This window comes from Babylonia areolata, chromosome 1, assembly GCF_041734735.1.
Source record: "Babylonia areolata isolate BAREFJ2019XMU chromosome 1, ASM4173473v1, whole genome shotgun sequence".
Taxonomy (NCBI): domain Eukaryota; kingdom Metazoa; phylum Mollusca; class Gastropoda; order Neogastropoda; family Buccinidae; genus Babylonia; species Babylonia areolata.
The window spans coordinates 36,258,480-36,286,355 of record NC_134876.1 but is presented as its reverse complement, the minus strand read 5'-3'; the positions used below and the strand labels follow the sequence as shown (position 1 = coordinate 36,286,355).

The window sequence follows — 27,876 nt, the reverse complement described above, 5'->3', positions numbered from 1 at the left end:
ATTGAACAGAACTCGAGATCTGCTAACAAATCTGCTCGGTTTCTTAAAACCAAAAACCTGTCAGAAAAAAACACCATGTAACTTCTTTTCCGACAACACAGACAATTACAACCTTCCTTTCACAATGAATGAACTTAAATCTGCCCTTCAGACCTGTACGGATTCCTGTCCAGGAATGGATGAGGTCCATTATAAACTCTAAAAGCATCTTCCCCAAACCTGTTTGGACACCCTGCTTAAAGTTTATAACCACATCTGGGTCACAGGTTTTTTTCCACCCTCCTGGCGGAAAGCCCTCATAATCCCGCTGCCGAAACCGGGAAAAGACCCCTCGAGCCCAATAGCACTGACCAGCTGCATCTGCAAACTGATGGAGAAGATGGTCAACGGTAGACTGATGTGGAAACTAGAGACCGACGGCCTTCTGGCGAAAGAACAGTGCGGTTTCCGCAAGCATCGCTCTACCGTTGACCATCTGGTTCATCTGGAAACCACTGTAAGAAATGCCTTTGTAAACAAACAACATGTGGTGGCCATATTTTTTGACTTGGAGAAAGCTTACAATACCACGTGGAAATTTGGTATTCTCTCGGACTTGCACAAGCTCGGCTTCCGCGGACACCTGCCTCAGTTCATCCACAATTTTTTTACAAGACAGACAATTCCAGGTGAGAGTCGGCACCACCCTGTCCGACATTCACGAGCAGGAGCTGGGTGTCCCACAAGGGAGCATCCTGTCGCCGGCTCTTTTCAGCATCAAAATTAATGACATCGTTCAATCCGTTCAGAAGGGATCGGACAGCTCGCTGTTCGTGGACGATTTTGCCTTATATGCAACTGGCAGCACGTATGCCAGCATCCAGCGACGGCTTCAGCTCTGCATCAACAAAATCCAGTGTTGGGCAGAGGAGAATGGCTTCACATTTTTGTCCTCCAAAACTGAATGCATCCATTTTCATAATTTTTGCCAGTTCTGTCCGGACCCTGAAATCCGTCTGGGAAAATCCACCATCCCGGCGGTCAAGGAAGCCAGATTTTTAGGGGTCGTCTTTGATCAGAAGCTGAACTTCCTCAGCCATATTAAACAGCTGAAAGTATCTTGCCAAAAAGCCCTGAACATCATCCGAGTTGTGGCACACACGAACTGGGGTGCTGATAAGAGAATTCTCTTGCACCTCTACAAAGCCCTGGTCCGGTCCAAACTGGATTATGGAAGTGTAGTATACGGCTCGGCCAGACCGTCCTACCTGAAACTGTTGGACCCTGTACACCACCAAGGGCTCCGTCTCAGCTTAGGTGCTTTCCGCACCACCCCTGTGCACAGCCTGTACGCAGAGGCGGGGGAACCGCCTCTTTCCAACCACAGACTGAAGCTGACCCTGAATTATTATTTGAAATTGTTTTCTGAACCTACAAACCCTGCTTATGACGCTGTATTCAACAACCCTTTCGATAAGAAATTTACAGACAACCCAAACTGCATACCTCCTCTCGGACTCCGCATTCAGCCGCACTTAGAAAATGCCAATCTGGATGTCGGTGGCATCTCGGATTTCTCTAAGTTCCCTGACAGCCCTCCGTGGACCTTTACAACACCTGAGGTCCGATTCGATCTGGCCTCGTACCGTAAAGACACCACCAGTTCTCTGGCCTACAGAACTTACTTTTCGGAACTGTGCCACAAATTCCCCACTTTTCAAAGCATCTTCACTGACGGTTCCAAGTCAGAGGATGGAGTCGCTGCATCTGCGTTCTGTCCCGCCTTTCCTGACCGGCCCTCAACGGAACACATCCTGTCTGACAGCTCAGTGTACACTGCGGAACTGACCGCACTGGTTCTGGCGGTAAAAATGGTTCTCTCTTCGAAACAAAAGAGATTCATGATCTTTTCCGACTCCTTGTCAGCCCTGGAGGCGATCGCCTGCAGGAATATCACTCATCCCAAACTGGTGGAATTTTATGAAGATTTTACTCTCGCAACGAAGAAAGGATACGAGGTTGTGTTGGCCTGGGTTCCCGGACATGTTGGCATTCGTGGTAACGAAAGGGCGGACCTGCTGGCCAGGAACGCTGTAAAGAAAGAACTATCCAGATCCTTTGTACCATATACAGACATGAAGCGGAAGGTGAACACTTACGTTAAGGATCTTTGGCAAGAGGAGTGGAACACCCAGACGGACAACAAGCTCTTCCAGATCCGTCCGGACCTAAAAGAGACCCTCCCTTCGGGGGTGAAGAACAGAAAGGAGGAGTCTGTGCTGTACAGACTGCGTACGGGGCACACTTTTTTTTACTCATTCTTACTTGTTGAAGGGGGAAGAGGCCCCTCGATGCATTCCCTGTGATGAGCCTCTCACCGTGAAACACGTGCTCCTTGATTGTTGGGATCTGCATGACGTTAGACGCAGACATTACACGGCAGTTTCTTTGAAGACTTTGTTTCGTGATGTCCCTCCATGGGCACTGATGGAATTCTTAAAAGAAGTGAACCTTTTTAACCAGATTTGAAGGTTTTAAACTATGGGAGTTTTTTAAACTTTGAGTGGAAAGTTTGAAGGGGTGACTCGTTTTAATTGGTTGTTTTTTTATCCTTGTAGTAGTTATTGACGCGGCGATAGCCTTGAGATGGCCTTAGTGGTCGGCGAGGCTCTAAGCACCATAATTTCATTTCATTTCAATTCCAGTGTCAGCAGTCTGCAGGGAACCATCGATGTTAGGTTACGCTTCCTGTCATAATGATATCCCGGCGTTAACCAGGCCCAAGACACACAGACACTTGCAGTGTTGGTCAAATAATTAGAGCAACACACCCAAAGACGCATCCTTGAAGTGGATGACACTCGACTGTGTGGTCCCCATTTAAGCCCACAGCACACTCAATTCTGGGTAGGAGCCGGCCACGGGCCGAAAAACCCACCTCCGCTGGCATTCGAACCCACGTCCTCCCAGCCGTCAGTCCGCGACGCTAACCACTTCGCCACGGCAGCTGACCTACAGAACTTACTTTTTGGAACGTGATAAAACTAAAAACTTTATTTTCTGGTCAAGACTATTCTGCTAGGAAACTCCTTTTAAGATTTCATCTTTTTCACAAAGAATCGTGATCCATTTTATATTTACTGTTTCAGTGTTCCATTGGCAAGCAACCATCATGGGCCCAGTGAGTGTTTATTTATTTGTTATATTTTATGAGTTTTACCTACTTTTGTCTGTTCGTTGAGAGAACATAAGTTGGAGTGAATGGCCAAGTTAATTGGTGAATATGTTTTCACTTGTGTGTGTATTTGTGTGTGTGTGAGGGGTAGTGGTGTGAGGGAGTGTTTAAAAACACTCACAAAGTTCTGTCAAAAGGATTTTTGAAAAAAAAAAAAAAATTTTTCTTTTGTTCTTAAATCATTATTACATGGTGAGAATGTCTTCAGTCAGGATGGTTGGATTTTGTTTATGATGTTCTATTTATCAATGGAGTTGTTTTTTTTTAGATAAAATTCCTGTGTGCACGTGCACATGTGAGTTTATGTGATCAGAGGATAATGAAAGATGCTTGTCTTTTTATGAATGGTTTTGAACCAGTTTGCAGTACCTGTGTGTGTGTGTGTGCGCGCGTGTGCGCGTGCGTGTGTGTGTGTGTGTAGTAAACTCTGGCTATACCGACCACTCTTTCCATGCTGGATGTACTGGTGTAAGGCAGTCAAAGACAGGGCAGGAGGAACGAGGGGTTATGTGCTGAGCATACAGTGACTTCGTTCTCTTGGAGAAACAAATGGAGAAGTGGCAAGAGGGGGAGGAGATTGGGTAGGAGGGGCAGGAGTAGAAGAAGGGAAAGATGTTGGAGGGCAAGGAGATGAATTAGCAAGAGGAGAAAGGGGTGGAGGAGGGGGTGAAGGAGTAGGGCTAGGGGAAGGGGTAACAGGAGGGGGAGAAGGGGTATGATGAGGAGGTTCACTTCCTTTGAAGCGTGCCTGTAGATTACAGTTGCAACCATGTGATCTTCTCCAGGAAAGAAGACAACAAACGATAAATAATAGAGACAGAAGTATGGCTGTGGATGCTATGGAGGGGAAAACTGGTGGAAAGCGTGAAATGATATAGGGGGAAGAACACAGAGCATAAATGAGAGAAGGAAAAGTGATTGTGGAGGAAGGTTAAAACACATGTCAGATGGAATGGTATTTTATATTTAGTTTGCTTTGCCTTTTATTTATGATTATTTTGCTTTATATTATTATTCCTCTTTCTTTTAAGTCAGCTGCGAGTGAAATAGGCATGGCACTGCACCTGAAAATGGATTGTACAAGGTCAGTTACTATAATAACACCTTTTATAAGAGTCTGTATGTTTGTGTGACACAAACTGCGTAATGTCTAGACAGTCTTTCTTGCAAAGCAGTACTTTTAAACTAAATTTGTAACCTCTGACCTTGTAGTAAAAGAATGCTAGACCTTCACTGCTTGTGATATCTGACAATGTGTCAGAATTATTAGGTACTCCTGGGGCAGGACTAAGCGCCATCAGTGATATCTGATATGACGCTATATCCGGAGAGACTCCTAGCTGGCGAAGGGATCTATGATGGTATACACATTGTCTAGTATATCTGGAGTTAGGTGCTCCTGGGGACAGAAAAACATGGTCGGTATAAGCAGTGTCCTGTAAAACTGACGTCCAGTATATCGGAGGAGATTTTAATCATCTCAAAGGCCTTTGGCCAGGAAATTTTGTACCATGTTGGTGAAAGCGAGCGATATCGGGTGCAACGGGTTGCCGATATAGGCGGAGCATACTGTGTATGTGTGTGTGTGTATAGAGAGAGAAATGTGTGTGTGTGTGTGTGTGTATGCATATATTGTTTGTTGTTGTTGTTTTTATTTCTTTTTATCATAACAGATTTCTGTGTGTAAAATTCAGGCTGCTCTCCCCAGGGAGAGCATGTCGCTACACTACAGCGCCACCCTTTTTTTTTTTCTACAGAATTTTGCCAGGAACAACCCTTTTGTTGATGTGGGTTCTTTTATGTGCGCTAAGTGCATGATGCACACAGGACCTCGGTTTCTCGTCTCATCCAAATGACTAGCATCCAGCACACCACTCAAGGTTTAGTGGATGGGGAGAAAATATCAGCGGCTGAGCTGTGATTCGAACCAGCGCGTTGGATTCTCTCGCTTCCTAGGCAGACGCGTTACCTCTAGGCCATCACTCCATATATATGTGTGTGTATATATATATACATATATATATATATATATATATTATATTATATATATATATATATATATATATATAAACACATGAAATTAGAATTCTCATATGTTTTTGCAGTGACATAGAGTTGTTATTTTAAATGCACATGCACAAACACCCACACGCTCTCAACTTACCTTGTATGCATACTTATTTACAGTGGTGTATATGTTTGAACAAAATATGAATACTTGTCTGGAGTCTAAGAGAGCGATGTACTTGGGGATTTTTAACAAAACATTTTTATCTACTTTGCAGAATGAAAGCCCATACCAGGGAGGAATTTTCTTTCTGACTATACACTTCCCCACAGACTATCCTTTCAAACCACCAAAGGTAAATTTATCCCCATGTTATCTGCCTCAATATTCATTGCAGTAATTTCAAGGGCATGGTTACAGTTGTCTGTAAACATTTATGTATTGCTTTGCCTTTTTTTGTTGTTGAAAAACATGAGATAAGCCCAGTATTTCAGCCACAGCTGAGTTAATTGTGATCAGTTGCAAAAAGCCAGCCCAGTATTTCAGCCACAGCTGAGGAAATGTAGTGACCATCTGCAAAAAAACCAGCCCATTATTTCAGCTACAGCTGAGGAAATGTAGTGATCAGCCGTAAAAAAACCCCAACAACAACAGAAAGGTATTGCTTAGTACTTTGTGGATGAAAACAGTTAACACATAAAATGATAAATGTCATTTCCTAAAATAATATCCACTGATCAAAAGAAATTTCTGTTTGTAGTTAATTTTCAATAAAAAGATGTTCATGATATGGTTTTTATCAACAAATGTTTTAGAGCATGGGCATATAATGCTTTTTTAGATTTATTTTGTAAAAATAATTTGTATCCTTTATGTAGAATCATACCCTCTGACCATCATGCCACATTGCCTATAGATTTCTCTTGTTCCATGAAACTCATATTGAACATGCAGCATTATACTTACTGATAAATTGATATAAATTTATATAGATGGAAGTGCAGCGGAAAAAATTCAGAAATGCGGTTTCCAGATGTTTTGTTAATAAAAGGTCATTAGCAGTGTTGTGTTTGAATTGGATTTTGTTTTCTTTGTTTGTAGATTCACTTTCACAGTAATGCAATTGTAAGAGGGCTTGTACATTTCTTTTCATGTGTAGTTAAAGTAGAAAAACATGAATATTTTTACATCCTGTGTGCTTCAAGATTGATGTGTTCACTGCTTGTCAACCATGAAATTAGGGAGTATGAAGAGTAAATGTGAAAAGAATAATCAGCAAAATCTGAAAAAGTTTCAGTCCTTAACAGTGGAATTAGTGTTATTTTTTTCTGATTCATTTTTGCCTCCAGAAAGGCTTCATTTGTATTTAGTGTAGATATGTATAGTGTGTGCAGTTGAAATGAAGAAAAAACTTTTCATGTCGGTATCAGAAAGCAAACTGTAATTCCGATATGGTGGCCTTTCTAAAGAGTATGGTTTATAATTACCTTGCACATAGGCTGATGATTTGGTATGTATGACAGAGAGAAAAAAGTGTTCTACTTGGAAAATTTGTGAACAGGTTGCATTCACAACCAGAATTTACCATCCCAACATCAACAGTAATGGCAGCATCTGTCTCGACATTCTGCGTTCTCAGTGGTCTCCAGCACTCACCATCTCAAAAGGTACATAGGTGATTTATTTATCAATGGTTTAGTAAAAAATGTGTTTGTTTTTTGTATTTTTGTTCGTTTCTTTTCTCCATGTAATCTGCTTTTCAGACAGCTGGTTTTCTTCTGTATTTCTCTCTTCACATTCTCTGATCATTGTTGACAAAGCTCAAATTAATTACAACTTGGCTTTTCTCTGCATTCTTTTCCTAGGCACTGAAGGAGGCCTTGAAGTTTTATATCGGAATAGTCTTACAAAAAACATTTTTGTCTTTTCTAAAGATTTTGTTTTAATGTCTTTTGAAGTTTGTGAAGCTCGTCATCATGTTTTATCATGGTCAGACTGTTGTGTTTCTAATTATCTAACACCCACCCACCCACCAAGTTGGAAAAACAAAATCATAAATGACAAGTGCAATGTTTTCAGACCAGGTTTTCGATCTGCTATAGACACATGTTTCATGTGACAGCTTGTTTATTCTTGATGATGTTAATGTACATTTCAATATTGTTTCTAACCCCTGTTGCTCTCAGTACTGTTTTTGATAACATTGGTTTGCAGCGTTTAATCAGCAGACATACCCATCGTTGCAGCCACAGTCAGACTGGCTGATTACAGATTGTGCATCTGATACTTCATTTGTCTGTTGTTGACTTGTTATCAGGCCATTTTGTCGTCTCTTTTAAACTGTCTAACAGAAAACCTGCAAGGCAACAAAAAGTGTCACTTCATGTAATCTTAAAGCTGTTGATGTTTGTTCAGCATTTGAGTCAGCCATCCCCACTCATGTACTGTATGATTTTTAAGATGAGATTACACCTGTTGTAACTGTCATCATGAATAAGTCTTTATCATCTAGCATTGTGCCTCTATAAGCATGCTTTTATGAAATCCAACCTTGATGCAAACAGTTTGAAACGCTACCGTCCTGTTTCTAATCTACCTTTTTTGTCAAAGGTGTTAAAGCCTATTGTGTTTCACAACCTTCTAGAACCATTTCAGTCATCTTACTGTGCAGTAGACACCAAAATTGTGTTGTTGCATGAGGTTAATTTCCTCTGTCAGGCCACTGATGGTGGTCATGTCTATTTTGTCACTAATTGACCTGATGGCATTTGACACCATAGACCATGGCATCCTCATTACACAGTCGTGTACCCCATTTGGTTGCACTGGAATGGTCCTGGATTGGTTATCTCATTTTACTTGTTGCTCTGTCTGTATGCCACCATATCATTCAGATCTTCTATCTTCTTCGATATCATCCTTCTAGGACACAATGCTCTTTTGACTCTCTGTGCTAACAGTTCCTCAGTTCTCCCTTGACTTTGGTAAAGAATCTTTCTCCGTCTTTGGCCCCACTGTCTGAAACTCCCCACCCTTGTCCCTCAGAAAAAACAGTTTTTCTTCACTTTTAAAAATAATCTGAAGATGCACCTTTTAAATCTTTTCCTTTCCTGATGTGTATGTGTATACTATATATGTTGCTGTAAAAGATGTATGAAAAAGCAATTTCATAATTATAATTTAGACTTGGTTACAGAACTGTCAGATGCAGTTGAAAGATCCAAAAACATACTGGAGTATGTTAGATAGAAATGAATATAAAAAATTTTATAAATTACCTGACTTTAATATATTTTATAAAATGTTTAGAACTATGAATCAAGAGGACCGTGACAATGATATGACTGATTCTGCTTAAGAAGAAAATGCACTGGAAAAAATGTCTACTAAATGATTTGATATCAAGAGATGGGGTTGTAAAGTGTATTAAGAAGTTAGACAATGATAAAGCAAGTGGGTTGGATAATATAAATGTATTTCCTAAAGCCTCGAATAATAAAATGATAGATATATTTATGTTAAGTTATTTAATTCTTGTGCTGTTGACAGGCAATGTTCCAAACAAATAACTATTATGGTATTACAGTGTTGTCTTGTTTTGGTAAGTAATTTACAAGCATATTGAATGAGTGACTGAAATTATATACTGAGTGTTCGAGTATACTGGGACAAGAACAAGCTGGTTTTATAAGTCATTTTTCAACGTTAGACCATCGTGTTTACTTTAAATGGTATTATTGATATTTTGTTATTTAAAAACTGATGAGTTGTGGTATTAACATTAACCTCTTGACTGCGTTGTTGACGTACGGTGTACGTCATGAATTGTCGCTCACCAGTGCTGTATTGACGTGCGACGTACATCATGATGCGATGTCCTCAGTTTATGGCCTTGCATTGCAGAAAACACAGTCTGCTAACCATTAAATTAGCTCCCCTTAGAGCTCTTTCTCTCCTGAGCACCATAAGCTAAGAATATTCAGCTCATTATCATATTTATGGCGAAAGTTTTGCAAGTTTGTACGAAGCTCAAGTTGTGTGTGCAAAACCATGGCTGCACGCAGACAAACCCCAACACTTGAACAAGTATTGGAAGAAATATTTCAAGATGCAAATAGTAGAGATGAAGATTTTGGACTGAATCAGATAGAACTGCGTGAAGATGATGCTGATGACCACGATTTTGACATAGAGGGGAGTGGGAGGGGGGGTTGCATGTAGAAACTGAAGAAGCAGCTAAGCTGAATCAAGATGCTGAGTGGGTGTTCACGAGGTTTGTCAGTTTATTTTATGTTTCTCTTTGTTGTAACAATGAATATAACTGCATTGTGTGTGTTTTAAATGTGTTAGACGTAAGTAGTTTTGTCAGTCACTGATCAGAAATTGTATGACAGAGACAAGTCACTGTGTATTGTGTGTGAATGACACTGAGTGAGGAGGCATGGCTCGCTGGTTGGCTCATTGTTGATGTCAGCGTTTGTGTTGGTTGCCCTTTCTGTATTCGTTCCCGAGTATGTATTGGTTTGTTGTTGTTGTGTGTGTATGAGTGTGTGTGTGTGTGTGTGAGAGAGAGAGAGAGGTGGGGGAAGGGGGAGGAGGAGATGATGTTTACAGAACTGAAACCTGAAATCAGAGAATGATAAACAGAATTGTATGCCTGGATTATTTTGTGTAAAAAAAAGTTTTGTAGAAAAGTGTGTTGTGTGTGTGTGTGTGTGTTGTCATTTTGTTTTGTATGAGAAAGAGAGAACGAAGGGAGTGTGGCATACCATGAACCATTTTCAGTGTGTGTGTGTGTTGGGGCGGTGGGGGTGGGTAGGTGTGTGTGTGTATGTATTTCTGCTTCTGAAAACAATCAGAAATAAGACGGTACAATGTCATAAACTTTATAAATGTAAAAATAACAAAAAACCCAACAAACTTAGTCTTCCATGCAATGTGTTTCAGTTATGCAGTATGGTGATGATCATGATGTTCATCCTGGACCATCTGGAGTTGACAACTTGCCACAAACCTGCAGCTGAAGACCAGCAGCAGCAAGACCAAAGGGCAGCAAACAAGCCTACAGCAATTCTGGATAACAGCAAAAACATGGGTGCCATGGACCATCATGACCAACAGCTGCAGCCCTATGATGCCAAAAGGAAAACCCTGAAGTGGTACAAAAAGCTGTGTGTGTGTTTTTTCTACAAATTGCCATACTGAATGCACACGTCCTCTACAAAAAAGCAGGCAACAGCAGTATATTCCTGGACTTCCAGAAGGATGTAATTAGTGCCATGAGTTTTGTTGACCAAGACCCAGACACTGCTGAAGATGACCATGCTGTTTTTCTTGTGTGGACGACAATTCATCAGTGTCATCCCACCTACCCCACAGAAGGCCCGGTTACAAAGAAGGTGCAGAGTCTGCTGGAAGCAAAGGCAAAAAGGATGTGAGGTTCTACTGCCCAGACTGACCCAGCAAACCAGCACTGTGTCTTGAATACTGTTTCTGCAAGTATCACACACAGCATTTTTACTAGTGATAGATGCTGGGTGAGTACACCATTTTCATTCTTTGTGTGGACTGTGTTGGAGTCTTATGGACCTGGACACTGTTGCACAGCAATGGACAGTGTGTGTGGTTGATAAAAACAGTCACAAGAAAGACTGGATCATAAACTAGGTGATGTTGTAAGCACTTTGCCACAGGGACTGACAGCAAGAAGGTTTGTTGTGCCAGCCACCAAGTTCCTTCAACGTGTTTCGTCCTCATCACCATCACCGACACTCCCAACCACCAAACAGCATGGCCGACGGAGAAGCTATTGTCAACGGCGGCGTTCCATCACCAGTCCAAAACAACAGGGATGCTGCAGAGGCCGAGGCTGGAGAGGCTACCCGCTCATTCCCAAGCCAAACTATGCGCCGACCCCAGGCTACGCCACGCGGAAGACAATAGCCCAAGGGGCACTACTGGCGGCTCTGATGATGGCCAATGCCTCCCAGGTGACAGCACTGCTGGACGCTCAGGATGACTGCAAGGCCTGCTTCTTCGTGTGCCTTCTGGTGCTGCTCGCCCTCTCCCTTCTCATGCAGCTGGTGACGGCTGTGCTGCTGATCGTGGTGGGCATCACAAGGCCGGACATGGCCCAGACCCATCAGAGGGTCATCCGCCTCAACACCGTTACTGTGTGCATCGCCTTCCTCATCACCATCCTCAATGTCTTCATCACCGCCTTCAGCATCACCTACGTGCACGAGAACTCCCACACCACGCCCACACTAAACCCGTAGTTTGCCAGCCACACCCAACTTAATGCCAGTGTGAGGATTCCGGTTTCTGTGAGTTCTGTTACAGTGTAGTTAGCCAGCCAACCAGCTTGGTGCAAAAGTTAAATGTCCGACGCATATCTCTTGCCCCCTTTTCGTTGACCACAAGTGTAAGGATTTGTCTGTCAGGTCTGTTACAGTGTAGTTAGTGTGCCACCTGACATGGTGCCAAAAACAATCAGTTTAATGCCAGAGACATGTTTATCTTTTGCCCGTCATCCACAAGTGTAAGGATTTGTCTGTCAGGTCTGTTGCAGATTATTTGAGAGCCACCCAACTTGGTGCAAAAAGTGTCAGTTTAATGCCCGAGATGCTCTCTTGCTCCCTTTAGTTGTCCACAATTTTAATAGTTTTGTCAGCTCTCATTTTCTTCCCAAGTGTCCAGATTCAAGGTTTTGTCAGCTCTGTTGCAGTGTATTTAGAAGAACCCAACATAGTGAAAAATCATCGGTGCATACGTGTATTTTGAACAATACATTTGGGAGGGTATTTATGATGGAAATGAACGGTGTTTGAATGACAGGTCCAAATCGGTAGCGTGTCCAGCAAAAGTGAAGCCATTGAATACGTTCTTGCCCTTTTTGTTTTTTCAATTATTATAGTTTGGTATGATTGTGTGCATGATGTTCAGCACAGCATATATCTCCAGATGAATAGTACACTGTTGTTGTTTTTTTAAATAGCTTTCAGTGACTGTATGTAAATAAAGTAGTGAAATGCTTTAAAAAAATTTTTTTTAAAGAAAATAAAAAAAAGTTGATGTTGTAGCACCTATATGGTGGAATGACAGTCTTGATTTTTTTTAAATGGCATTTTATGGAATTTTTGTCAGATTGACTCATTATTTTAACCTGTGAGTGTTAAAAACAAATTTTGGTTCATTTTCCTTTCATTTGATATATACTTTTATGCACTTCAGTACTTTTCCAAATATAAACAAATAAAGATCATTGGCATGTTTTTCTTGTTTTTCTGAAAAAATTCTCTGCATAGGCTGTAGCAAAATATACTAGCAGTGAAGGGGTTAACATTTTGCAGGTGATTTTAAATGGTGTATAGTGATGCTAAATCTTGTGTTATATTTAATGACAAAATCTCAAGGTTTTTTTAGCTCAATGTTGGGGTAAGACAAGGAGAAAATCTTTCCCCACCTGTTTGCACTTTTTTTTTTTAATACTTCCTGAAATCCCACTTACAAGTTGACCTGGATGGATTGACAACTATAGCTGGCAAGGCTATGAAAATAAATATGAGCGAACAATATTGTGACACTTTCACTTTCTTGACATTATTTGTCCTGCTCTATGCAGATGACCTGGTAGTTTTCTTGGAGACAGCACCAGATTTACAGAAGGGTCTTACTGCAAAGAGACAGTATTGTGAAAATTGGAAATTAAAGCTGAATGCTCAGATGTGTAAAGTGGTGAGTTTTTTCAGGAGCAAAGTAAGAATATTCCCTGATTATTATATTGGTGAGGACAAAGTTGAGGTTGATAGTAAATTTCAGTGCTTGGGACTGAAACTGAATTACAATAATTAAATGCTTGTTGCCCAATGTGATTTCTGCAACTGTGCTCCGAGAGCAGCGTTTCCATTTCTGAAGAGAACTAAGTAGTTAAAGCTTCCCATCAGTCTGGTTATTGATCTCTTTAGTATATAAAAGTTCTCCTGTACTGACATACAGTTGTGAACTTTGGGGTTTTGACATATGTGATATCGTGACGAAATTGTAGTTGAAATTTTACAAATTAGTTCTGAAACTTGGAAGTCCACTCCATCTTTCATGGTATTTGGTGAAACTGGTAAGTTTCCTGTGTCTCTCAGTGAAAACCAGAATGCTGGCGTTTTGGTTTAAAACCTGTTACTAGCCAAATACTTCAAAGCTGTCTTCGATTATTTACAAATGTCTCTTTAATCTTCGCTGTATGTACTATAACTTTTTGCGCGCCCTTCCATCTTGCGAAAAATGGTCCCATGCTTTTAAAGAAGAACTCATGCACGACGTACACACTAGGGAATTATTGACCCATAGCTTGTTTATATAGTGAAACTCACACGGCATACATACTGGGACAAAATGTACCCACATCTTTTAGCCTTTTATTTCCCCAACTGCGACTGCGAAGGCGGCACAGCAAGCACCTGGCTGCTGTAAGCGTTGATGACATCTTAGATAAACTTGGTGGTTGGCTGGTCTGCATCTTGTTTTCCGTTATGTGGCCAGCTTCCATTCTGAGTTTCATGAGAAAGACCAAGGACATGGAGTGTGCGCATACACATGTGTTTGGTGTATGTGTGCATGCGTGTATGAATAAATTTGTACCACATACTTCATGCCGCTGTGTATGTGTGTGTTAATAGGTTAGCACAACATATACATATGACTGATATGTGCACCTTTGTGCAGTTAGAGAGAGAGAGGGAAGAAGGAGAGAAAGAGAGCAGGACTTGGGATGATTTGTTGTTTTGGCTTTGTTTCTCTGTAAGTGAATGAACATAGTAATCTGCCTTTTGGTATCATCCCATGCCTTTCAATACCCAGACATACACTACATTACAGAGACTTACGGAAACTTTTTTGCACACATAAAAAATAACAGATATTTACATTGGTGGGAATGACTACCCCAACCTGTGCTAACAGAAACACAGTGACCAACTTTTGTTTGACTCTGTGTGACGTACACACACACACACACACACACAGAGTCTGTGAAATCTCAACGGCTGAAATTGAAATTTATTTATTTATTTATTCAGACTTCTTGCTATAGCGCATATTCTTGAAGCTCTATGCGCTTTACAATAGCACAAAAAACATTCACTCAAACATCCCCACACAAACATATGCATATAATTTGAAATATAGGCGAGAGAGAAAAATTAAAATAGGTCATGTCAGTTGATTAAATCAAGAAATGCAACAGGTTTTTTTTTTTTTTTTTAAAGAAAAGAAAAAGAAATTGAAAGAACACAAGCACGTATACGCATACATATATACTTCAGCCAATGCTGCTGCACTTGGCAGGACAGTTCATGGAGAGTCAGTTCAGTTTATTTTGATCTAGGATCTATAGCCTTACAAAATTACATACGCATGCACAGTCACAGAGCTGAACTGAATGCTCGTGTGCACACATACACACAAAGAAAGAAACAACTGTTGCGCACACATAAATGCACACAGGCCTATACACACTACTCGCACTAGCGTTAATCAAATTGTTGGCTTGCTTATGTCCACGTGGTTCTTCAGATGCATACTATACAACACCGCACACCCTCTCTTCCTCCCCCCAACCCCTCTGCATCTTGGCTGATCTGGTTCCACACCACCCACTAATACAAACCACAACAATGCATCTTTTATCGCCTCCTGCCAGTAAGGCAGACCTTGCTACACATCAGCTTTCACCAGACTGTAGATAAAAATTTCCCCAGTGTGTATGCCATGCAAGTTTCTTCTTTAAAATCATGTGGTAATTTTGACCCATACATAAATTTGATATTTTTACTTGATTAAAACTATTTTGACTTTACAAAAGCACACTATTTTTTTATGAGTGTGTGAAAAAAAAGAAGAAGATATTTGACGAAGTCACAAAATTTTGTTGATGCAACTCAAATAATTTTTTAGTTACGAATTTTAAAATGAATATCAAGGTACATTTTTACACAGTGTGTACGGCAGAGTTTAATTTCACATCACGCAACATACACTGGAACCAATACCTGTAATGCATTCATACAATTTTGAATGATATCGGATAAAACAGTTTCTGATTGAACCAACACAGTTCCAGTGTTCATCCCTCATGGTTGAAAGAGAAAGTAAAGCGAAGTTTGAAAGACCAGTTTTTGCAAGATAGGTATAGACACGTACATGACGATTCTATGTGTATTAATTACATCATGTTTAAACCTGTCTTTGGTCAGGATGCATATTTTACAGTGTTACCAAATAACTGTGTTATTGAATTAACAAAGTTTAGAACCACCAACAGTGCACTGCCTGTTAAAAAATAGCATTTCGACAGTTTACCCAGAAATGAAAGAATTTATGATAAATGTTCCACAAATGGTATTGCTGATGAGTTTCATTATCTGTTTGAGTGTTTCTCTGTCCCTTTTTTTTGAGAGCACACACACAAAAAAACCTGTTTGCCAACATATTAATTATTATAGAAGTTTTTTTTTTAGAACCTGACCAAACAAAATTCCAGTGACTATTTTCTGAAAAAAAAGTATATTATTAAAACTTACAGTCTTAGTTTTGACTATAAGTTTCTCTTTTCACTAAAACTGTGTTTGTTAGCTCATGTGGGCTTTTTGTGTTTGTTTATTATTTGACATCAGTCTTGTTTATAAGATGTGTGTAAAAGATGTTCACAAATCCCAGGGGGCACTTGAATTAAACTTCTTGCCTTGCCTTGCCTTGCCGAGTTGTTGTGTGGAGGGGTGTGGGATTGGTTTTTAAGTATTGTGATTTGAGGTGCTGTATATTATTTAGGCATTGTGGTGTATATGACTGGTTTTAAGTGTTGGGATTTGTTTTAAGTATTGTGATGAGTTTGAAATACATTGTTTTTGTTGCTGAGGTGTTGTTTGGGGAGAGAAGGATTGATTTTTTCTTCTTCTTCTTCTTCTTTGTTAGTTGGCTGCAACTTCCATGTTCACTTGTATGTACAAGTGGGCTGTTAACTCTTTTCACCCAGCGCCAAATATTTTAGAAATGATGCTCTCAGTCACAGACTTCGGTTCAAAACAAGACAGTGGACTTGTTCACTTCAAATTTGGTCATGGGGCAAAGGTTAGTCATTTTTGACTCATTTATGTTAACAAAGTGAGTCTATGTTTTAACCCGGTGTTCGGTTGTCTGTGTGTTGTCTATGTGTCCATGGTAAACTTTAACATTGCCATTTTCTCTGGAAATACCTTGTCTGCTTAAACAGTTTTAGTATGAAAAAAATCTTCACAGTCATACCAATAACAGGTTGTAAGTCTCCCCAATTAAGCTGTATTTCTGAATCATTAACGGTTTATTTCTTTGAGATTTGTTCCGAAATCAGAAAATTCTAAAAACCACATTCCACTTGAGTTAGGCCTACTAGAAGGTAGGTTGTGTTCGAAGACGACATGACCTCGTTTTTCTTGTTCACAATTAAAAGGAAAGAAATACAAATTCTGGACAGATCACGTGTGTGGTTCGTCCGTCGGGATCGACGAGGACCATCTAGGTCATCCTGGGGGTGGGTGGGTTGGGCTCTGTGGGTGCGCAGATGACCGGTCAGGCTAATCCCCGCCCGGAAGGTTCTGACGCAGTGTGGACAGGGGATGGTGGCGGCTGTCGGGGACTTGCTGGCACTGCTTTTCCTGGCCTGTCTGCGTTGCTCTGCTGCAGCGATTCTGTTGGCCTCACAGGATTTGGCGCCTTTGTGGACAGCTGAACGCCACTTTGGTCTGTCCATTGCATTCAGCTCCCATGTGTCGTGGCTGATGCTGAAGGCTTTCAGAGTGTCTTTGAAGCGCTTCTTTTGGCCTCCATGGGAACGCTTGCCATGTTGGAGTTCGCCGTACAGCAGTTTCTTGGGGAGCCAGTGGTCTGGCATGCGAACTACATGGCCTGCCCAGCGCAGCTGGGCCTGCATCAAGATGGTGCAGATGCTGGGCAAGTTTGGACGAGTGAGCACCTCCGTGTCAGGGATCTTCTCTTGCCACTTTATGCTGAGAAGTTTTCTGAGGCTGGTGGTGTGGAAGTGGTTCAGCTTTTTGGCGTGGCGTTTTGTAGACCGTCCATGATTCACATCCATAGAGCAGTGTGGTGAGAACTATGGCCTTGTATACTTTGAGCTTCATCTCCAGGGTGATGCCTCTCCTGTTCCAAACATTCTTATGGAGTCTGCCGAAGGCAGCACTGGCTTTGGCAAGTCTGGCATTCACCTCATCGTCGATGACAGCTGTGCAAGAGAGTGTACTGCCCAGGTATGTGAACTTGTCCACCGCGTTCAGTCGTTGCCCATTGATGAAGATGTTTGGTTCAACGTAAGGCTTTCCTGGAGCTGGCTGGTGCATCACCTCAGTCTTCTTTGTGCTTGTTGTGAGGCCAAAGTTGTCACAGACAGCAGAGAACTTGTTGACACTGTGTTGCATGTCAGCTTCGGAGGCAGCATTGAGAGTGCAGTCATCAGCAAACAGGAAATCGTTGACGGTGTCTGTCCTCACCTTGGTTTTTGCTTGAAGCCTCCTGAGGTTAAAGAGTGAGCCATCTGTGCGGTACCTGATGCCAATGCCTACGTCAGCGTCTCTGAAGGCATCTGTCAGCATGGCTGAAAACGTGAGACAGAACAGGGTGGGGGCAAGAACACACCCTTGCTTGACTCCGTTGGAGACAGGGAATGGTTCTGAAGTCTCTCCGTTGTCTTGGACTCGGGCCAGCATCCCATCGTGTAGTTGCCGTACGATGGTGATGAACTTTCTGGGACATCCGTACTTCGCCATGATTCTCCAAAGGCCATCTCTGCTAACAGTATCGAAGGCCTTGGTCAGATCGACATAGGTGGAGTAAAGGTTGGCGTTTTGTTCCTGACACTTCTCCTGGAGCTGCCTGGCAGCAAACACCATGTCAATAGTCCCGCGTTCTTTCCGGAAGCAACACTGGCTCTCTGATAGGAGACCTTGCTCAAGGTGCGCTATGAGACAGTTGAGTAGCACTCTGGCCAGAGTCTTGCCTGCAACGGACAGCAGGGATATTCCACGATGGTTGTCACAGGCCTGACGATTTCCTTTGCGCTTGTACAGGTGTATGATGGAAGCGTCTTTGAAGTCCTGTGGAACTGCCTCATGCTGCCAGATGAGCTGGAACAGCTGATGAAGCTTCTCAGTCAGCGCCATACCACCTTCTTTGTAGACCTCAGCTGGAATGGAGTCTGAGCCAGGGGCTTTGCCATTGGATAGCAGACGGATAGCTTTCTGGGTCTCCTGCAAAGTTGGAATGGCATCCAACGACTCACTGACTGGCACTTGGGGGAGTCGGTCGATGGCTTCATCATTGATGGTGGAGGGGCGGTTCAGTACACTGTCAAAGTGTTCAGCCCATCTCTCAAGGATCCCGTCCTTGTCAGTGATCAGGGTAGAACCATCAGCACTGAGGAGTGGAGCAGATCCGGAGGTGGTGGGACCGTAGACTTCTTTCAGGCCGTTATAGAAGTTCTTCATGTCGTTCCAGTCTGCAAAGCCCTGGATCTCATCAGCTTTGTTGCTCAACCAGGAATCCTGCATCTGCCGCAGCTTCAGCTGGATGGTGCTGTGTGCGCTCTTCAGTATGTCTTTCTTTGACTGTGACTTGGGATCTTCAATGACCAGGATGTCCTATGTGCCTCATCCTGCCCTCAGCACTCCACAGTGCTCTGCTGCAACCGCCTTCCTCTCCGTTGAACCATGAAGGTTTCTTCCGCAGAGTCCGCCGGATCCAGTCTTCACGTGCTTGGGTAGACAAGCCCTAACTCACCGAGGGTTTGAGACCCATCGGCTACATTCACCTAGTTTAGCCAACCTGTCAAAGCCGTTGCCCAGGGGTTGGGCGCTGCCGCATGCTAGCAGCTTCTAGGACCCATAGGTGAGAGCTGGGTGCCAGTGGGGACCAACAGAGGACGAACCACTCCCGGAAGAGCGTGACAAGCCCCCCCCTCTAGAGGTACTACCCCTCCCGTGCACCCCCTAACCCCCAGATCACGTAGAATGATACTAACTACACAATCAGCGTGTTTACTGCATATCACTGAATTAACTGGAATGAACATGAAAGAAAAATTGAATTGATCGTTTCTTTCAGCTCGTTGTAGGCCTAGACTGGTTGATGCAGATCTAGAGATCTTACCATGTGTTGTGGTGTGCCTAAAGGGATGGCAACGTCTCTTTTACTGTTAAATAAAAGAATAATCGAAATAATATAATAAAACACTTTACCTAAAACACACAAAAAACATTATTTAAATAGCGTTATTACGTCCACTACAATCACATCTATTTATCGCATGAAGAAGAAAGCATCAACTTTGCTTTAAGTATTAGATTTAGTCAAATGACGTCAGATTCGCCATAGCAGTGGGGATTAGTCTGCTTGCTTCGGAACTGAACATGCTTGGTTCGATCCTGCTCACATGCCTTTTTCTTTTCTTTCCCCCCTGCCCCCCCACCTGAAGCTTATATTCTTATATCATATTTAACACAGAGCACTTTTCAACGATTTTTTAAATCTTTTTTTCTCTCCTCATGATTCTTTTACTGGATAAAGCACAAGCCACAAGTGAGTCTTGATGGCTTTGCCTCTTGTTCTATTAGCTGGAAATTTGCTGCAGCTGTCGAGCTTTGTTACTGTGTGAAAAATGGTATAATCATCCCCTCAATGTCGACAAAAATGGCCTATGGTGGTGCACTGTCGTGTCAACTTAAAGTCGCCTGTGGTGGTGAAAGAGTTAAGTATGTTTACACACACACACACACACACACACACACACACACACACACACAAAATCTTCACACACAACATCACACTCATCACACTTATCATACATCACAATGCCTAATTAATTTGTTGTTCGTCCATCAGCATCACGACAACCATCTTAGTCGTTCTGCGGCTGCTGGGGTAGTTGGGATCAGTGTGTGCGCAAATGGCTGATTAGTCCAATCTGTGCCCTGAAGGTTCTCTGGCAGTATGGACAGGGGATGGTGGGGGCAATTGGGGGTTCCAAGGCTCGGGCTTTCTGCACCTGTCTCTGTTGCTCAGCAACAGCTGTCACAGGCCAAGGCACCTTTGAAGATGGCAAAGCTGCATGCTCCCATGTGTCGATGTTGAAGCCTCTTCAGGGATTACTTCAGCATGTCCTTGAAACGCTTTTTCTGGCCTCCATGGGAATGCTTGCCCTGTTGTAGCTCACCATAGAACTGTTTCTTTGGCAGCTGATGGTCTGGCATGCCAGTTACATGTCCTGCACAGCGAAGCTGTGACTGCATGAGGATGGTGTGAATGCTAGGCAGACTGGAACGTGAGGGAACCTCGGTGTCTGGGACCCTGTCTTGCCAAGAGCTTCCTGAGGCAGGTTGTGTGGAAGTGGTTCAGTTTCTTGGCATGGCGCTGGTAAGCTGTCCAGGTCTAACAGATGCACAGCAGCGTAGGCAGTACAGTAGCCCTGTACACTTTTTAGCCTAGTTTTAGGGCTGATGCCTTTTCAACTCCACACATTGTTGTGTAGTATGCCGAAAGTGGCGCTGGTTTTCACTATCCTTGAATTCAATTCTTCATCGATGGTGGCATTTCTGCACAGTTTGCTGCCATGATAAATGAACCTGTCAACTGCTCTGTCGTTGACCCTTGATGGTGATGTTGGGTTCAATGTAGGGCCTTCCTGGAGCTGGCTGATGCATTATTTCTGTCTTCGTGGCACTGATGGTGAGACTGGAGTTGTCACAGGCATCAGAGAACTTGTCAGTGTTGTGTTTCATATCAGGCTTCTGAGGCAGCATTAAAGGACACAGTCATCTGTGAACAGGAAGTCTCTGATGGTATCTGTTGTGACCTTTGTTCTTGCAAGGAGCCTCCTGAGGTTAGACAGTTTACCATCTTTGCAGTACCTGATGCCTATGCCCACATCAGCTTCACTGAAGGTGTCAGTCAGCATGGTTGAGAGCATGAGGCTGAACAGGGTTGGGTCAAGGACACAGCCTTGCTTCACGCCATTGCGCACATGGAATGGTTCAGATGCATCTCCGTTTTCTTGTACACTTGCCATCATGGAACTGGTGCACAACTGCGATGAACTTCCTGGGGCATTTGTACTTCGCCATGATTCTCCAAAGACCCTCTCTACTTACAGTAAAGAAAAAAAAGGTGCAACACTTTGAATTGGTGACATGCATTTTGTAGGGGAAAAAAGATTTGGGGTTTGTAGTTGGTTGGTTTTCAACAAATTGTCTAGAAACCTGTTTACTGCTAAAATGATCATGTACAGTTTGCCTATGGATATGTTTGTGTTTTCAAGTCAGATTGAGCAGAGATTTTTCTTTTAATGTTGATTGACACCTTCTATCAGTTAATGGCAGGGGTGTATCACTTAGAATGGAGGCAGGGAATGACTTTCAGTTTGACTGCACTGTGAATGTAAATTCCTTGAAATTTAGCACATAATTCCAAAGTGCTGACCAACTGTCAGTGCTAAAGATTGATGAATGCTGTCAGAAATAGTGTCATTGGCAGATAATGACTTACCACACTTCGTATACATAGACAGTACTGTCTGACTAGCTGTGAATATAGTTGCAATGTATTTATTGCAGATGGATGACAATCATGATTCAGAAACTAAATGGCACCAACATTTTTTGCTGGAATTTTTTAATGTATAGATATATTTATTTTTTCAGTGTTACTGTCCATCTGTTCCCTGTTGACGGATCCAAATCCTGACGATCCACTGGTGCCTGAAATTGCCCGGATATACAAGACTGACAGGCCGAAATATCACAGCACAGCAAAGGAGTGGACATCCAAATATGCTATGTGAATGGGAGAGAGGTCCCACATGCACTTGACTTGGGCTGAAGGCAAAAACTGAACATCTCTGTTTCCCCCTTTTCTCTCTCTTAGTTTTAAAAAGTTGCAGTTACCTTTCTTTTATTTTTCCTACAAGTTTGGCCACAGTAGCTTCCCAATCTATTGCTTACAAATAGATGTAACTGGGCTAAATGTAACATTAAAATTGTGTTGTAAAGAGTTAATCCTTCAGTGGTCTCTTGTCTTACAGTATAATTGATAGGTTTTGTGTTTTGAATTCTCCTTTAATTTCTATTTTCTGCAGAAGTAAAAAAAACATCTTTAGACTATTTTTGTGATATGCTATAGCATAAGCAAACATTTATCACTGTTTTACTCTAATAGTGAATCAGTTACATGTAGTCCAACCATATGTGGTTAAAATAAAAGATATTGTCATTGATTGCATTGGCTTTGGATCTTTTTCTTTTTTTTAATTTTTTTTTTTACATATCAAATGATAACACAGGCAATAACAAACCAAAGGAGAAGCAACAGACCTAATCATTAAGCAATCATCTCTGTAAACTGGGAGTGTAGGGAAAATGTGCTAAAGCAGGGACACACACACACAAACTTTCAGAACATGAAGTGGAAAAACTTTTCATCTGGATCATTGGCATTGTAATTTACAGACTTTTTAGAGAGTAGGTCTGATGAAAGCTTCACATGTCATTCATTTTTTTTTTTTTAATCAGTCATGTTTAAAAAAAAAAAAAAATTTTTATACTTTTCTTGCTTAGTGTTACTACATTTTGTTCCATGTGGAAAGGTAATTTTCAAAAGTAGGTGTATTTTATTTTTTGTTAGGTTTATATTCATAATGTACATTTGACCAAGAAATATATAAAAAGGTATTAAAAAAAAAAAAAGAGAAAAAAGTATATTTTGATCATCTCAGATTTTTAAAAAGTTATTTATATTTTCACATTTGCATTATGATATCATGTTAGCAAGTCCGAAGACTTTTCCCATATATGCTTTACTGTTTTTCACAATCATACCAGAATGACTTTTGTTGTTTGCATTACCTAACCTTTTTAATTCCAAAAACTGTTTTTGCTCAGTATAGAACTATGGCTATTTCTTGTGTTTTCTGTATTTCCTTGAACTTTTTCTCCATGAACTATTCTCAGTTTTTTTCAGACCATTTGAGGCAAAGAATTTAAGATTGATGTTAATAATCGGTCACTTTGTTTTTGCTTTTTGTGTACACACTAGCTTTGATTTTACAAACACGCATGCACACATCCACACTCACAAAATACAAGAGACACAGAGACGCATACTTGCACTCCTGAACTCTCTTTCAGAACTGGCCAATGTGTGAATTGTGAAAATCAATTGTTCATGTCACTAGTCCTGAAAAAAAAAAATTTTCAATAAAAGTGGATTGTAAAACTAATTAATTGGTGCCTTTTCTTCTTCTTTTTTTCCCTATGGTCAGTTTGAGAAAATAGCCCAGTAGATGGAATATATATGATGGTTCCTGTGCATGGGATCATTCTTTTGGGGGGAATCCTTTTCTGGGCCAAGTTTACATTGGAATTCAGTTCAAGTCTCATAAAATGGTTCTGGGTTCAAATCTGATAAGAAGCTTCTGGAGTTGATCAGTGTAAAATAGTTTGATGATAAATCACAGGTTCACAGTGTTCATAAAACTGTGTGTTAATGTGTGTGTGTGTGTGTATTTGTGTAAGATGCTCTGTTATTTACCCTTCTTGATCAGTTTTCTTTGTGTGTTGATGTTTGATCTGTTGAAGTAATTATTCTTTTTGATTATGTTATTTTCAGTAAATACTGACTTGAACAACTCTGATATAAATGGAGTCTTTATTGACATTAATAGGTATACTTGGTTTCATGTTCTGTTGATGACTTTGTTCATTGTTCTTTTACAGTCTATGTTTTTATATGTTCAGATCCTCTCAACAGGCTCCAAAAAGATGTTATTAAAAAAAAAATTGAATCAGTTTTGAAGATTTGCTTTTTGTTTTTGAGAGTTGTTAACTCACTCCCTTGTTACTATTTTTTGTCAATGTTTAATCTTCAGATTTTTGTTCACTCTGGAACTCTTTGTGTGCAACCTAGGTGGGCATGTGTGAAGATGTGTTTATAACTTAAGAGAGTGTGTGATCATCGATGACCTGAAAATAAATCAAATATCAAGGTTAATCTGAAAAAGTGTGTGGCTATGGTGACAATAAAATGCCTGCACAATAGTTTCAAAAGCACCAGTGTGTCCTATACCCACACTTTTCCTTCTTTTTTATGCAAAGCAGAGAGCAAAAGTGTTAATAGTTTAGAGAGAGACATAGAGGTTTTTTTAGTTTAATAGTGTGGAAAAACAAAGGAATCAAAATGTGGAGATCGATGCCTGATGCCATTTTTGGAAAATAGACATTTTCACCAGATAGTCATGATATCTCTTCTTCTAGAATTCTAATTCTATGCACCTTGGGGAAAGTGATACTTTTTCACTCTAGAAGTATTCCTGATTTTGCCAGTTTACAAACAAAAACTTTTTTTCTCTAAGAGTCCGTGGAAACGTTTTTACTTCATGAAATTCTGACTCTGTCAGAATATTTACTCAAGCATGCATTGCATGTTGTTTAGTAAATAATGAGACAAAGTATGTGTCTAAATCTCTAAAATTTCATTATGTAACTGTTGCTGGAAAACATGCATCAAGTTTTATTTCATTGTAAAATTTCCTATTTCAGATTTTTTTTTTTATAATCAGAAAACTAAAACTTTATGTGAGATTAAGCTGCACTTAAATTGATTATCTGCTGAACTAAAATATACTTGTTCCTCACAAGGTCTCTTCCATAGGTTGCACAAATAGTTGATTTGTGTCACGAGATCTGTGCCATAGATCAGCTTCTCCATCAGTCATTTTGTTTTCCTCCCACAAGTAAAAGTACTCTCAAACAGTGATTGTAGTTGTGCAGTGATCACAAGAACAGTGCCCCTCATATGATGCTGGAGGTCTTTCAGTATAGATGGCATCACCCCCTCCAGGAAATTTCTTGCGAGATATTTCCTATTATCTATCGCTCTCTTTATTTCTGCCTTTTTTCTTTCTTCATGGTTGTCTCTTTCTGTCTTCCCAGTCCATTCCCCATTCTTTTTTTTTTGAGTGAGCCTTGACACTTTTTTTTTCTCATTTCCACAGTTTATGATGTATTATATATGCTGTTTTGCTCTGGCAATTAGGTTGTGAAATTTCCCCCCGTGGGAATGCCAGGGGTCTTTCAGTATAAATAGCATCCCCACCTTCTCGAAATTCTGTGCTAGAAATTTGCTGTTTCCTATTGCTCTCTTTATTTCTGTCTTTTTTCTTCCTACCTTGTTGTATGCTTTTTCTGCCTTCCCAGTCCATTCCCCTTTCTTTTTTTGAGCAAGCCTTAACACTTGTTTTCTCTTTTCCACATTCTACTATGTACTGTCTGTGCTATTTTGCTATGATGATTAGGTTGTGAAATTGTAAACACTGGTATGGGGACAAGCTGTCCATTCTACAGTGTTGTTTGCCTATATGGCCTTTTTTATGTATTTTATTTTGTTCGGCTTTGAAGCATTGGTTTTTTTCTCTCCGTTTTTATGATATTTTGTAATCTGGGGATGATAAATTAAGTTGACAGGCTGATGTCTTTAGCACAGCCTAGTCTTATTTGCCTTAAGGAGCTAAATGGTTAGGACAAGGTATCCTGAACTGTGTTTTGTGGCTTTGTCTTGTTTTTTTTTTGTTTGTTTTTTTACATTTCATTTATGTATTTATTTATTATTCTTTAGATGTGACAGTTTTGTGTTTACATGGTTGAGCATTTGTCTGGTTGGGCAGTCCTGATATGGCCTTGTGCGGTCGGCTGGACTATAACCAACAATGAATAATAAACCAGAAATGTGGATGATTTTATGAAGCCCAGCATCTTATGTGTATGCTATCCTTCAACACAGTTTGTGTTGCAAACACCACCCACATATACACACACACACACAGAAGCATAACACAACTTGGGGAAGAAGTGTTTGGCTGACTGAATAGCAGGACGTGAATTTTTTGTGCATTGAAACAAATCATATTTTCCAGCTGTCTTCATTTTGTTAATCCTTGAACTGCCTTGTTCGTTCGATTAACAGAGCTCTTTGGGCCTTCTGTGATGCCTTTCACCGTTGAATAAACGGAAGTATTTCACCAAACTTTGTGTATATTGCAGAAAGTGGAGAACCACTTACTGATGTTGATAGGCACAGGAAAGGTTCATAAAAGTGATTTTCTCCCTTTTTCTAACTTCTTGAGTCATACAGTTCTCACAAAATTGTTTGTTTTTTCTCCAGAGAATTGAAACTGTCTTCAAAATGGGGATGCCATGATAGTCATTGATGCAGAGTCCTTCTAAAGATTTGAGGAAATTATGAATGATGCACACAGTGATGAAGGAATCTTGCACAACGATTCAGAAGGTAATTCTGATGAAGAAGAGACTTCGGCTTAAAAATTTGTTTCTATGTTGATTGCTTGTGAATTTTTTTATGGAAATATTCACAAAATATTCAAAGCATGTTATAATTTCAATAGATACTCAAGTCACAAATGAGTCCCTTTTTTTTTTATTTCCCTATGAAAATAGAACTAATTGTGCATCTGTCAGTGTAATTGTTGGCAGTCAAGTGGTCAAGGAGGTGAAATGATTGCTCAGTAAATCAAAATCAACTGGAATTTTTTCTGTATCTAACTGATGTACAAATCACTTGGCATCAAGGGGATTTTTTATTTTTATTTTTTTTTTATTTTTTTTTTTTATAAGCCATTTCATTCATGTTTTAGGTTTGAGGGTCCACATCAGAGAAGAAAGGTGCAGTTTGAACCCAACAAGTGTATTCAGCATAATGTACCAATATTTTTTCGTCAAAATAAAGATTACAGTTATAAACCTTCAGGGGAGAGGAGAAGAAGTGGTGGTGGAAAGAATGAAAAAAATACCCATTATTTTTCTCATCTTTTCATTACATATGTTTGCAGATGTGTGTGGTCTATGCATGCAAACATGCATGGGTGTTACAAATGCGTTTTGTTAAACAAATGAATCCTGTTCTTCTGCTCTGAACACATTTGGTCATTCTTTTGGATGCTATAAAATGGTAAAGAATATTTCGTCTTGAAACATTCAGATGTGAACGCTTATTTCTAACATTTATCTTAATATTTTCTTTAGATTTTTCTTCCATTGTCTATTTCTCTTTTTCTTTTTTTCTTCATCTTTCCTTTTGGGGTGGGTGGGCGTAAATGTGGGGATGGCAATTATTGCTGCACAAGAATTATGTTAACATGAAACTCGTTGGCTGTTGTGACTGAAATAAATGAACTTGATTCAATGGTCATTCTTTTAATTGTATATTTCCCAATAAGGTTGTGTATTATCTTACTTTTTGCATATATCCTTGGATGCAGTTCTTCCATCAGTTTTTTTTAGAATTGTGTTTGAAAGTACACAATCAGTTTTGTTTACAGATAAGCAAGGAAATAAAAGATATGTATTGTTAAAATGTTAGCTCAGTCATTCAGCTTTAAAAGTTATTAAGCTTTTAACCAGCTGTAGTTGTCAAGTGGTTAGCATTACTGTCTGCAAACTGGGAAGTTGGTAAGTTCAAGCACCATCAGAGACATATCATTGTGGAATTCTTCAGCCGTGATCAGTCTATCCAAAGTGAGCGTGCTATAGGATGACTCAGTCTGGCTCTG

The 27,876-nt window shown here is 40.5% G+C and overlaps 2 protein-coding genes across 4 annotated transcripts in view; both read left to right on the top strand.

Annotated features, from left to right (window-relative positions):
* LOC143282384 (ubiquitin-conjugating enzyme E2-17 kDa-like) overlaps positions 1-25,543 on the top strand; it is an 84,965-nt gene extending 59,422 nt beyond the window's left edge. For all 3 annotated transcript variants that reach the window (XM_076588016.1, XM_076588008.1, XM_076588024.1), the window contains 4 exons: positions 3,129-3,160; positions 5,500-5,577; positions 6,784-6,889; positions 21,959-25,543. In XM_076588016.1, coding sequence (XP_076444131.1) covers positions 3,129-3,160; positions 5,500-5,577; positions 6,784-6,889; positions 21,959-22,098 — 356 coding nt within the window. In that variant the 3' untranslated portion in view covers positions 22,099-25,543. The remainder of the gene's footprint in view (positions 1-3,128; positions 3,161-5,499; positions 5,578-6,783; positions 6,890-21,958) is intronic.
* Positions 10,502-15,958, top strand: LOC143290416 (uncharacterized). Its single transcript, XM_076599834.1, has 2 exons — positions 10,502-10,645; positions 10,916-15,958. Exons 1-2 carry the CDS (start codon positions 10,502-10,504, stop codon positions 11,498-11,500), a joined length of 729 nt encoding a protein of 242 aa, XP_076455949.1. The 3' UTR covers positions 11,501-15,958.
* Positions 25,544-27,876: the final 2,333 nt, after the last annotated feature.

Bases quoted from the DNA above. Each gene is read 5' to 3' on its own strand.
- LOC143290416 (XM_076599834.1), top strand. From the start codon at position 10,502: ATGAGTTTTGTTGACCAAGACCCAGACACTGCTGAAGATGACCATGCT. The intron at 10,646-10,915 runs GCAAAAAGGATG...ACTTTGCCACAG, and splicing joins AGAGTCTGCTGGAAGCAAAG to GGACTGACAGCAAGAAGGTT.